Source organism: Saccopteryx bilineata, chromosome 3, assembly GCF_036850765.1.
Source record: "Saccopteryx bilineata isolate mSacBil1 chromosome 3, mSacBil1_pri_phased_curated, whole genome shotgun sequence".
Lineage (NCBI taxonomy): Eukaryota > Metazoa > Chordata > Mammalia > Chiroptera > Emballonuridae > Saccopteryx > Saccopteryx bilineata.
Window position 1 is genome coordinate 273,518,223 of NC_089492.1, and position 12,978 is coordinate 273,531,200.

Consider the following 12,978-nt stretch of genomic DNA (forward strand, 5'->3'; position numbering starts at 1 on the left):
TTATCTGTCCCTCTCTCTGATTCTCTCTGTCTCTGCCACAAAAAATAAAAAATAATTTTTTTGGACTTAGAAAAACATTTATAGTTTTACTTATTTATGCATCCATTGGTTGATTCCTGTATGTGCCAGGGCCTTTCATTGATTATTAGTTTAAAATTTTTTCCATTGATTTGAGAAAAAGGAGTGGGAAAGGGGGGGAGGGAAAGAGTAAGAAGCATCAACTCATTCCACTTACATAGTTGTTTCATTTAGTTATGTACTCATCCAGTGCTTCTCCTACGGCCCTGAAAGGGGATGAAACCTGCGACCTGGGTGGGCAGGGAGGATGCTTTATCCACTAAATCAACCCGCAGTCTTTCCTTATTAACGAGATTGAATATCTTTAATTATTAATTGGAAATGTTTCTCTTCTGTGAAGTGACTTCAGTCCATTTTTCAACTGGATTATATTTTCTTACTTATTTTAAGTCCAACATGTTTTGGAAGAGTAAGTGGATGAACTATTGAAAAGTCTCTGAAATAACTGAGAATAGGTTTGGGAGAATGCCAACAACTAAAAATTTTGAAAACTACGCCTCCCTCATTCTTTTTTTTTTTTTTTTTTGGCTTCTCCTGGCATCAACCAAGCAATTGGCATTATCCGCAGTGCCCACAGTAGCATCCGCAGACTATCGTGAGAAAAAGCTATCATCTGCCCCCCAGTCTTCTAATTTGATCCTCATAAGAATGTTTGTTTGTTTTAATTGATTTTAGCAAGAGGGGAAGGGGGGGGAGAGAGAGCGCATCTATTTGTTCCTGTATGTGCCCTGACCGGAGATTGAACAGGCAACCTCCTGCACCTTGGGAAGATGCTCTACCAACCCACCTTTCCGGCCAGGGCCTAAGAGTTTATGCGACTTTAGTAATCCCACTTCTCAGGTTTTACCATCATCGCGAGGTTCATTCTGTAGGAAAAGGACCCAAACAACTTTCCTAGGACCTCTCTAACTCCGGGCTCCACATCCGCGGCGGGCTAATAAGATTGTGACACAGGCCCCTTGCATCGCTCGCGGTGTTCTCGAGAGAACTAGTTCCAACCTATCATGTGACAATCCAAGATGGCGGTGTCCAGCGAGACAGAGGAAGAGGCAGCAGTTTACCTAGTAGTGAGTGGCATCCCATCGGAGTTGCGATCGGCCCAGTTACGGAGCTACTTTAGCCAGTTCCGGGAACAGAGCGGTTGTGGCTTCCTTTGTTTCCATTACCGGCATCGTCCTGAGCGGGCCCCTCCCCAGGCTACTCCCGACTCTGTCCTAACTCCTGCTGGCCAGAGTCTCGCCCAGAGTTCTGTTACCGATGCCCGCCCTCTCTCCACTCGGGCCTCTGCTCCCGCCCAGACCCGCACCTGCTGCTGCGTCATCTCCGTACGGGGGGCGGCTCGAGCCCAGAGGTTTCTTCGCATGTATTCCGGCCGCCAGTGGCTAGATTCTCAGGGAACATGGTTGCCCAGTCGCTGTTTCATCCGCAGACTTCGGCTACCTACAGAGGCATCAGGTACGGTTGGGAAAGATAACAGACTGCACCTGGAACGCAGGTACCTTTCCTGACGAGTGATGAGGATAAGTCAGGTCACTGGTTATGACACTAGTTTAGGTCATTTTTGGACAGAGTTTCAGGCTCAACTTGCACGTTAGTTTAGTCGGGGTACGGATGGAGGGGGTGGGGAGAGACCTATGCGTACTTTCTAATATTTTCCAATTTATTATGTCCCCTTCGAGACCCTTTTCTTTATACGAAGGGTTGATTTTGCGTTGACAGGATTAAAAGGAAATCGGGTTTTTAATCCTTTTTGTTTTAATTGCGTTCTATTCCTTGCTCCCCACCCAGCAAGATGCAAACGAAGAGACAATTTCTTTTCTCAGGACAGCTCCCATTTTCTTTTCTTTCATTTCCTTTTTTTATTTTTTGGGAGAGAGAGAAGCATCAACTCGTTTTTCCACTTTAGTTGTGCATCCACTGATTGCTTTTCATATGAGCCCTGACCCGGGATGGAACTAGCGACCCCAGGCTAAAGCTAGCGACTTTGACCTCAGGTTTCCAACCCGTGACCCAGCTCCAGGTGGGCCCTCCATCCACTGCACAGGACAGGCTCCCATTCATAGGAATTAACTTTGATGAGGAACAGCAAACAGTGCAGAGCCCTCTAATTATTCATTTAACAAATCTAGCTTTCTAGCCCTGGCCGGATAGCTCCTGATACGCAGGGGTTGCTAGTTTGATCTAGGTCTCAGCACATACAAAAATCAACCAATGATGCATAAATAAGTGGACCATCAAATTGATGTTTCTCCCTCCCACCCCCTTCTTCTCTCTCTAAAATGAGTAAATTAAAAAAAATTTTTTTTCATCTAGCTTACATTGCTAGACCTAGTGTTACTCTAGGGTAGGCAGAGAACAATTGTACTCATTCTATACACAGAGCCCAGAGAGGAAGACAGATGTGTTAAAAGGTAATAGAGATGCCATTCTAATTGTTAATATTTACTCAGCACTTCCTGAATACTTACTAGGCACTATATTAAGCCTTTCATTTTCTTACTTTCTCACAATCCTTTAAGGCAGGATCTATTGTTACCTATTTTATAGGTGAAAAAACTGAGGGATGTAGAAGTTAATGTTACTTGTTCAAGGTTACAGAGCTAGTAAGTGGCAGAGTCACAAAAAAAAAAAACACGCCAGCATTTTGCTCAAGAGCCTTTGCTGTTTATAACCAAATGTTGTGAGAAGACAGAGGAGGGAGAAACCGATTTCCTAGAGATGGGGCTTTTAATCTGGATCTTGAAAGAGAAGAGTTTGTGGGAAAGAATGGTGTTCAAAATAAATGGTTATTTACAAAGACAGAGATGAGAAAGCCCATGAAATTTTCAGGGCATGTTTAATTGTTCAATGTGGATGGAGCACATGATATGAGGGTGTGCAGGGGTTGGTGGCAGTTGAGAATCAAAACATCAACGGTAACCAGATCTGGAAGAAACTGTGTGCTCAACTGAAGTGATGAATAATAGCATGAAATTACTATACTGCTCACAAAAATAGGGGATATTTCAAAATGAATATGAAGCAGTAAAATATCCCCTAATTTTTGTGAGCAGTGTAGTTCTGGTCAGGGAGTGGAGGGAGGGACTCTGGGAAAGTTTGAAAGGAGGAACAGCATTTAGGATTTAAACCTTGACTAGTTTCTGGCTCAAGTGCTACTGGAAGCTTCTTGGTTTCAAGAGACATTTTTTTCCCTGCTTCCTAAGGTTTTGGCTCCTTTCCCTTCAAGACCCGGAAGGAACTGCAGAGTTGGAAGGCTAAGAGTGAAGCCTTCACTCTCGCTGACCTTAGGCAACTGCCAGAGCTGAACCCACCAGTGCTGATGCCCAGTGGGAATGTGGGGACACCCTTGCAGGTCTTTTTGGAGTTGATCCGGGCCTGCCGCCTGCCCCCTCGGATCATCACCCAGCTGCAGCTTCAGTTCCCCAAGACAGGCTCCTCCCGACGCTACGGCAATGTGCCATTCAAGTATGAGGACTCAGAGACTGTAGAGCAGGAAGAGCTTGTGTACACGGCTGAGGGTGAGGAAATACCCCAGGGAACCTGCATGACAGCCATACCAGCCAGCATCTGTGGAGAACCCGAAGAAGAAGGGGAAAAGGAGGAAGAAGAGTCACACTCAGATGATGTGAGTAAAATGAGCCGTAAAATGAGCCATCCTGTCCTTGTTGGCAGTTTAGAGAGGCCACGGCATTAATAATACCACTCTTCAATTGTACATTACAAGAACTCTGAATCTGGAGTCCTCAGGACAATTCCAAAGAATTAGAACTCCCTGGCATTAAATGTAATATTGCATTTGCATGTGCAAATATACACTTCCCTTGGGAAGGGGCTAGAACTTCTATCAGAAGATTCTTAAAGGGGTCTTCTTTTCATTCCCTCAAGAGGAGGAGAGTCCTGGCCCTGGCCAGTTAGCTCAGTCAGGTTAAGAGCGTTTTCCTGAAACAACAAGGTTACAGGTTTGATCCCCAGTCAGGGAAAACACAGGAAGCAACCCATTAGTGCACAACTGAGTGGAACAACAAATGAATGCTTCCCTTCCCCCTCCCCTCTCTCTCCCTTCCTCTCGCTGTCTCTCTGAAAATAGAAAAGGAATTAAGCCCTGGCTGGATAGCTCTGTTGGTTGGAGCATCCTCCCTGAGCCAGAGGTTGCTGGTTAGATTCCCTAGTCAGGGCACATACAGGAGCAGCTCCACATTCCTGTCGTCTCTCTCTCTCTTCCCTGTATCTCTCTTAAAAAAAAAAAAAAAAAAAAAAAAAAAAGTCCCTAACCAGTTGGCTCAGTGGCTCAAGTGTCATCAGCCCAGTGTGTGGACGTCCAAGGTTGAGGATAGCTTGGCTGGTCTGAGTGTCAGCCTCAGGTGCTGAGTATAGCTCGGTTGATTTAAGAGTTGGCCCCAGGCAACGTGGATTCCATTTGGGGTGCAGGATGAAGTCTGTCTCATCTCCCCTCCTCTCACTTTAAAAAAAAAAAGGAGGGAGCCCTGGCCAGTTGGCTCAGTGGTAGAGTGTCGGCCTGGCGTGCAGGAGTCCCGGGTTCGATTCCTGGTCAGGACACACAGGAAAAGCGCCCATCTGCTTCTCCACCCCTCCCCCTCTCCTTCCTCTCTGTCTCTCTCTTCCCCTCCCGCAGCCAAGGCTCCATTGGAGCAAAGTTGGCCCGGGCGCTGAGGATGGCTCCATGGCCTCTGCCTCAGGCGCTAGAATGGCTCTGGTTGTGACAGAGCAATGCCCCAGAAGGGCAGAGCATCGCCCCCTGGTGGACATGCTGGGTGGATCCTGGTCGGGCGCATGCGGGAGTCTGTCTGACTGCCCCCCGTTTCCAACTTCAGAAAAATAAAAAATAAAAATAAAAATAAATAAAACAACTAAAAAAAAAGGAGGGGGTTATTTTAATAAATGAAAATACCAAGAGATAAGATTATCTAAGGAAGTAGAGGCAGAGCTGGCCTGTGACCCAGTTTCCTTCACTGTTTGTCTAACCTCTGTGTGCTTTCATTATGTGGCTGAGAAGTCACCTCTATTTTCTAACCTTAAGTCTGTAGATTGAATACTAGCCTCCACTCTAATTTTAATACCTATTTCTTCTACCTTTTTCTCCAAACTTGGTTATTCACCCATAAAATCAGAAGAGGTGTGATTTGTTAGGAAACTTTTTTTTTTGCCACTGTGGATAAAAAGTAATTCATCTGTGTTCAATGCTCAAAACAAAGAGTTGCTAACACATCTTGACCACATCTGAGTGTCGTACTGTCCTGACTTTTCTCCAGCACCTGTTCTGCAGCCGGGATTCCTGAGGCCCCTTGAAGTTTAATCCAGACAGGGGTCCCCAAGATTTCAAACCATGAGTTATCCTGTCATTCCACAAGTCTAGTTAAGCAGTGTAAACTAAGGGGCTAGCACAGGATTCCAGAGATATTTTAAGACTGTTTCCTGCCCTCAAAGAGCCTTAAATCTCATGGAAAAGAGAGCCAGTATCTGGAAAAGCTGTATGGGGAAGTGAGCTGGGTTTGAATGCTGGCCAGGCTCTTGGTGTACTATCTTGGGTAAGTCATTTTAGTCCTCTGAAACCATTTCCTCAGCTATAGAATGGGGATAATGATCCTTACCTCACAGGGTTGTTGGGGTGATTAAAGTTGCCAACTAACTTATGTGAAGGGCCTGACACACTGTAGAGTAGACAATAGATAATATGTAGTTCTTGTCCTTTCTTTTGTTGTGATATCATGTATGAAAGACTAAACAGTGTGTGCTGATTACAACTGAGACCTTCAGAGACCAGTGAGAGTGCTGTGGGCCTCGGGGTGGGCAGCTCCATGTAGGGTGTAGAACAGGGATTGGGAACCTTTTTGGCTGAGAGAGCCATGAACGCCACATATTTTAAAATGTAATTCCATGAGAGCCATACAACGACCCGTGTACATTACGCATTATCCAATAAAAATTTGGTGTTGTCCCAGAGGACAGCTGTGATTGGCTCCAGTGACCGCAACCATGAACAGGAGCGGTAGGAAATGAATAGATTGTAATACATGAGAATGTTTTATATTTTTAACATTATTATTTTTATTAAAGATTTGTCTGCAAGCCAGATGCAGCCATCAAAAGAGCCATATCTGGCTTGCAAGCCATAGGTTCCTGACCCCTAGTGTAGAACTTGAGGGGTGATGGCCTGACCTGTGGTGGCGCAGTGGATAAAGCGTCGACCTGGAAATGCTGAGGTCGCCAGTTCAAAAAAACCCTGGGCTTGGCCTGACCTGTGGTGGCGCAGTGGATAAAGTGTTGGCCTGGAAATGCTGAGGTCACCGGTTCGAAACCCTGGGCTTGCCTGGTCAAGGCACATATGGAGTTGATGCTTCCAGCTCCTCCCCCCTTCTCTCTCTCTCTCTCTCCTCTCTCTCCCTCTCTGTCTCTCTCTCTCTCCTCTCTAAAAAGGAATAAATAAATTAAAAAAATAAAAAAAATAAAAAAAATAAAGCGTCGACCTGGAAATGCTGAGGTCGCCGGTTCGAAACCCTGGGCTTGCCTGGTCAAGGCACATATGGGAGTTGATGCTTCCTGCTCCTCCCCCTTCTCTCTCTCTGTCTCTCTCTCTCTTCTCTCTCTCTCTCTCCCTCTCTCTCTCCTTTCTAAAATGAATAAATAAAATTCAATTAAATTAAATTTTAAAAAAAATTTGAGGGGTGAGGAGGAGTTAACCAAGTACAGAGCAGGAGGTGAGAGAGAAGAGCAGATATTTTCAGAACGGGGAATGATATGACCAAAAACACAGAAATAAGAGTGAATCAGACTTGTCAGGGGAAAGAGCCAGGTATGTTGGGAAACGGGATGGAGAGATGCGTTGGTCAACGCCTCAAGGCATAATATGAGTTGCATCTTTGAAAATTTTGGTAAAATGATGTTGAGGGGCCCATCTCAGGGACCTCCTGTGCCCTGAGCTGCCCTCCTTGTGGGCATAGGTCAGGAAGGTAAACAGATAGGTCACCTCTGCCCTTCTCCAGGATGACGACCGGGGTGAGGAGTGGGAGCGGCATGAAGCGCTGCATGAGGATGTGACGAGGCAGGAACGTACCACTGAGCGGCTCTTTGAGGAGGAGATCGAGCTCAAGTGGGAGAAGGGCGGCTCTGGCCTGGTGTTCTACACTGATGCCCAGTTCTGGCAGGAGGAAGAAGGAGGTAATGCTGGCACCAGACAAGGGCGGGAGTGATCCAGGCTGCATTTGCTCAAGGCCCTGTGTTCCCCAGGGTGGAATCCCTGGCAGTGGGCCCAAATAAAGGGCCAGGAAAGTGGCTTACCTTGACTATATATGAGACCAGTCATCCTTTTTAGGGGTGGGGGAATCAGTGGGTGAAGAGAAAATGCCCTCCTACAAATTCTTGGATGACCCTCCCAGAGGAGAGATTTAAAACTATTATCAAAAGCTCCAGCCTGACCTGTGGTGGCGCAGTGGATAAAGCATCAACCTGGAATGCTGAGGTTGCCGGTTCAAAACCCTGGGCTTGCCCGGTCAAGGCACATATGGGAGTTGAAGCTTCCTGCTCCTCCCCCCTTCTCTCTCTCTCTCTCTCTTTTTCTCTCTCTCTCAATCTCTCTCTCTCCCCTCTAAAATTAATAAATAAATAAAAAAATTTTTTTTTTATTTATTGATTTTTTTTTTAATTGATTTTTAGAGAGAGGGGAGAGAGAGAGAAGGGGGAGGAGCAGGAAGCTTCAACTCCCATATGTGCCTTGACCAGGCAAGCCCAGGGTTTCGAACCGGCAACCTCAGTGTTCCAGGTCGACGCTTTATCCCACTGCGCCACCACAGGTCAGGCAAATAAATAAAAATTAAAAAAAAAAAAAAAAAGCCCCAAGTGCCCTGGCCTGATAGCTTGGTTGGTTACAGCATTATCCCAAAGCAGAAATTGCTGGTTCAATCCTCGATCAGGGCACATATAGGAACAGCTCCATGTTCCTGTCTCTCTCCCTCGTCTTCTCTTGCTGAAATCAATAAAAATTAAAGAAAAAAATGTTCTAGAACATATGTCTAAGTCTAGATTTAACTCTCAACAGAACTGGGAGTCCTTAGCTCACTCTGACTGATGCTTTTATATACCTGCAGACTTTGATGAACAGACAGCCGATGACTGGGATGTGGACATGAGTGTGTACTACGACAGAGGTACTGGTACTGGGCCAGGGGTTGTAGTACTGGGGGGTGGAACTGGTACCCTGTTCTTACTATGACACTTTACCAGATCTGCTTAGCAGAGGCTGGACAGGATACCTATTACCCTGGGGTAACTCACTGAGAAGGTTCCTCTCTTAAGACATCTCTGGTTGAATGCATTAAGTGCTGGTTGTAGGTAGAGCTTTTTTCCTTTCTTTGTGGAGCAAGGACATGTAGGGACAGCCCTCAGAGAGCTCTGGTTATGGTGGGCAGACCCGGGTAGAGTGGGGTCAGTAGCTCATGCTCCAGTTAATCTAGATTCTGTCTGACCAGGCAGTGGCGCAGTGGATAGAGCGTCGGACTGGGATGCAGAGGACCCAGGTTCGAGTCCCCGAGGTTGCCAGCGTGAGCGTGGGCTCATCTGGTTTGAGCAAAAGCTCACCAGCTTGGACCCAAGGTCGCTGACTCAAGCAAGGGGTCACTCGGTCTGCTGAAGGCCCCCGGTCAAGGCACATATGAGAAAGCAATCAGGCCCTGGCCAGTTGGCTCAGTGGTAGAGCGTCGGCCTGGCGTGCAGCAGTCTCAGGTTCGATTCCCAGCCAGGGCATATAGGAGAAGCGCCCACCTGCTTCTCCACCCCTCCCCCTCTCCTTCCTCTCTGTCTCTCTCTTCCCCTCCTGCAGCGAGGCTCCATTGGAGCAAAGATGGCCCGGGTGCTGGGGATGGCTCCTTGGCCTCTGCCCCAGGCACTGGAGTGGCTCTGGTCGCAACAGAGCGACGCCCCGGAGGGGCAGAGCATCGCCCCCTGGTGGGCAGAGCATCGTCCCCTGGTGGGCGTGCCGGGTGGATCCCGGTCAGGCGCATGCAGGAGTCTGTCTGACTGTCTCTCCCCGTTTCCAGCTTCAGAAAATTCCAAAAAAGAAAAAAAAAAAGAAAGAAAGCAATCAGTGAACAACTAAGGTGTCACAACGAAAAACTGATGATTGATGCTTCTCATCTCTCTCCATTCCTGTCTGTCTATCCCTCTCTCTGACTCTCTCTCTGTCCCTATAAAAATAAAAAAATAAATAAAAAAATCTAGATTCTGCCTGATCAGGCGGTGGTGCAATAGATGGAGGGTCAAACTGAGGTGCAGAGGATTCAGGTTTAAAACCCTAAGGTCACCAGTTTGAGTGCAGGCTCATCAGCTTGAGTATGGGGTCGCTGGCTTGAGTGTGGGATCATAGACATGACCCCATGGTCACTGGCTTGAGCCCAAAGGTCACTTGCTTGAAGCCCAAGAATGCTGGCTTGAGCAAGGGGTCACTCGCTCTGCTGTAGCTCCCCGGTCAAGGCACATATGAGAAAGCAATCAATAAACAACTAAGGAGCTGCAGCACAGGAATTGATGCTTCTCATCTCTCTCCCTGCCTGTCTGTCTGTCCCTATCTGTCCCTCTCTCTGTCTGTCATACACACACAAAAGAATCTAGATTCTGGAGACAAAAATTACCTGAGTGAGACCTGACCCGTAGTGGCGCAGTGGATAAAGCATCGACCTGGAACACTGAGGTTACCACTTCGAAACCCTGGATTTGCCTGGTCAATGCACATACAGGAAGCAACTACTATGAGTTGATGCTTCCCACTTCTCTCTCTCTCTTTCTCTCCTCTCTCTAAAAATCAATCAATACTTTAAAAATCTTTAAAAAAAAGTTACCTGGGTGGGACCTGACGTGGTGGTGCAGTGAATAGAGCACTGACTTGAGACACTGAGGTCCCAGGGTAAAAACTCCGAGGTTGCTGGCTTGAGCACAGGCTCATCAGCTTGAGCACAGGATCATGGTCGCTGGCTTGAGCCCAAAGGTTGCTGGCTTGAGCAAGGGGTCACTCAGTCTGCTGTAGCACCCTGGTCAAGGCACATATGAGAAAGCAATCAATGAACAACTAAGGAGCTGCAACAAAGAATTGATGCTTCTCATCTCTCTTCCTTCCTGTCTGTCCCTATTTGTCCCTCTGTCTCTCTGTCTGTCACACACACAAAAAAAGCGATCAATGAACAACTAAAGTGATGCAACTAAGAGTTGATGCTTCTCATCTCCACCCCCCCTAAGAAAAAATGACCTGGGTGGGGAGAGAAGGGGAAGACCTGGGCTCTAATTCTGTCTCTCATTTGTTTACTCTATGACCTTTCTACACCATAATTTCTTCACCTGTAAGATAGGAGAACCATGGTTCCTGCTCTTGGCAAGCTCCCAGTCTAATGAGAATAATAAAGTAATAAAACATCATAACGATGAATATGTAAGTCTTGTGAAGAGGTCCTAGATCCTAGACACCTGATTTCCCCCCCTCCTGCTAAGAGAGACCCTTCTGTAAACCGGGCTCTGCTTCCTCAGATGGTGGAGATAAGGATGCCCGAGACTCTGTCCAAATGCGCCTGGAACAGAGACTCCGTGATGGCCAGGAGGATAGCTCCGTGATTGAATGCCAGGTGGGCACCTTTGAGCGCCACACCAAGGTGAGTGCTATGCCCAATCCATTGACCTCTTTTCCTTCTCTACCTCCATTCTTTCTCTTCTTTCCTCTTCCCCTGCCCTCCATAAGAGCCCCATCTCAGGCTTTTTGCTTCCCTCTGCAGGGCATTGGGCGGAAGGTGATGGAGCGTCAGGGCTGGGCTGAGGGCCAGGGCCTGGGCAGCAGGTGCTCAGGGGTACCTGAGGCCCTGGATAATGATGGCCAGCACCCCAGATGCAAGCGTGGATTGGGGTGAGTATGGCTAATGGACTTCCTGGGTATTAAACTAGCCTTCAACTAGACCCTGGTTCCCCCTTTCCTCTGGTTTTTGGGTGAGTGCTGAAGACTCCTAGGGGTGAACTTCAAAGCAGAGTTAGATAGAAAAACTAGGTCTGGATCTGCTGGGGAGGGGTCATTCCCCCTATTCTTAGGAGTTTGTACTTGATGATTGCCTTTAGGGGGTGACTGTAAGTCACAGAATGGTAACTGTTCCAAACTTTGTTTACTATTTAAAATGAAAGTATTACCCCCTTGTTGGATAGCTCTGCTGGTCAGAGCATCGTCCTGATAAACAAAGGTTGCCGGTTCGATCTCAGGCCAGGGCACATACAGGAAGAGATCAGTACTTCTGCTCTCTCTCCCTTTTCTCTCTAAAATCAAAGTAATAATAAAAATTAAATTTAAAAATAAAATGAAAAGGCATTGAGTTCCCTGGTTGCTGGCACTGTTGATGAATGGATAAGGGGGATGGAGAACAAAGATCCAGATCTAAAGGCTCTGCCTTTTTTTTTTTTTTTTTTCATTTTTTCGAAGCTGGGAATGGGGAGGCAGTCAGACAGACAGACTCTCGCATGCGCCTGACCGGGATCCACCGGGCATGCCCACCAGGGGGCGATGTTCTGCCCCTCTGGGGCGTCGCTCTGTTGCATCCAGAGCCATTGTAGCGCCTGAGGCAGAGGCCACAGAGCCATCCCCAGCGCCCGGGCCATCTTTGCTCCAATGGAGCCCTGGCTGCGGGAGGGGAAGAGAGAGAGAGGAAGGAGAGGGGGAGGGGTGGAGAAGCAGATGGGCGCTTCTCCTGTGTGCCCTGGCCGGGAATCAAACCCGGGACTCCTGCACGCCAGGCCGACGCTCTACCGCTGAGCCAACCGGCCAGGGCCAAGGCTCTGGCTTTGGGACAAACCAGATATGCAGCAGTTACTTCCCTGTCCTTTCCCAGCCCTTTTAGCTTGGTTTTGAGAAAGAGCAACCCTCTCACTGAGAGCCCTTTTTAATTCAGCTACCATGGAGAGAAGCTACAGCCATTTGGGCAACTGAAGAGGCCACGTGGAACCGGTTTGGGGCTCATTTCCACCATCTATGATGAGCCCCTACCCCAGGACCAAGGGGAGTTGTTGCTCCGCCGCCAGCCACCCACCAGCATGAAGTTTCGGACAGACACGACCTTTGTAAGGGGTGCCAGCTGTGCCTGGAACAGCTTCTCAGAGCCTGACTGACAGATTCAGGAGCTTCCTTAATCAGATCACTCATAACTGCACAGTGGCAGCCCACTGCCCCGGCCTTATTTCCCAGTGAACCAGGAAGATACCTGGGAGCAGCAATCTGGGAGGTTCCTTCACGGTACTTTGTTCTGAACTTGCCTTTTGGCTGTCTACCTCAGGGACAATTTTACAAAAATCCTCCTGTCCCCCCCTTTGATATTAGGACTTAATGATCTCTCTTCCTTGGTCTAATCCTGGTCCCTGTTTGCACTTGCCCCTGTTGCCTCCCCCAGTACAGTAAAAGCTGGATTGACCGAGGTTATCAGCACAACCTCCATTGGACATGAAAGCCAGAGAAAACAGGGAAAGGATCTGGGAGAGAAGAGGATTTGTGGTGCTCCAAGGAGACAGTCTTGGAGCAGGCCTTCCCACTGCCTCCACCCCTAACCTCCTGGGACTAAACCTTAGAGAATCTGAGGGAGATGGCCTGGATCTGCAAACGAATAGGAGAATAAATAAGTTTATGACCAGATTTGCCCAGGCCTGATTCTCAGTTGGTTAGAGCATTGTCCTGAAGCTCAGATTGCCGGTTCAATCTCTGGTCAGGGCACGTAGAGGAACAGATAGATGTTCCTGTTTTTCTCTCTCCTCTCGTTAAAATAAATAAATAAAAATTTTAAAATAAGTTTATGACCAGATTTCTCTTTCACTTCTAATTTGGGCCTAGAAGAAGATTGGGGAAATCCTGAAAAAGGTTTCTCTGCCCCTCAGGTA

The 12,978-nt window shown here is 47.6% G+C and overlaps 1 protein-coding gene and 1 non-coding gene across 2 annotated transcripts; one reads left to right on the top strand and one right to left on the bottom strand.

Annotated features, from left to right (window-relative positions):
• Positions 1–609: 609 nt before the first annotated feature.
• LOC136332818 (small nucleolar RNA SNORD35) lies at positions 610–696 on the bottom strand. Its single transcript, XR_010730950.1, has one exon. It is a non-coding gene; the product is annotated as a small nucleolar RNA SNORD35 (small nucleolar RNA).
• A 268-nt stretch (positions 697–964) lies between these two features.
• Positions 965–12,866, top strand: GPATCH3 (G-patch domain containing 3). The gene is made up of 7 exons (XM_066269975.1): positions 965–1,533; positions 3,282–3,703; positions 7,080–7,254; positions 8,181–8,240; positions 10,606–10,727; positions 10,848–10,975; positions 12,003–12,866. Exons 1-7 carry the CDS (start codon positions 1,098–1,100, stop codon positions 12,217–12,219), a joined length of 1,560 nt encoding a protein of 519 aa, XP_066126072.1. The 5' UTR covers positions 965–1,097; the 3' UTR covers positions 12,220–12,866.
• Positions 12,867–12,978: the final 112 nt, after the last annotated feature.

Excerpts from the sequence above, each read along its gene's own strand:
- GPATCH3 (XM_066269975.1), top strand. The coding sequence starts at position 1,098 with ATGGCGGTGTCCAGCGAGACAGAGGAAGAGGCAGCAGTTTACCTAGTA. Across the intron at positions 3,704-7,079 it reads AAGAGTCACACTCAGATGAT|GATGACGACCGGGGTGAGGA; the intron begins GTGAGTAAAATG and ends GCCCTTCTCCAG. Across the intron at positions 7,255-8,180 it reads CTGGCAGGAGGAAGAAGGAG|ACTTTGATGAACAGACAGCC; the intron begins GTAATGCTGGCA and ends ATATACCTGCAG.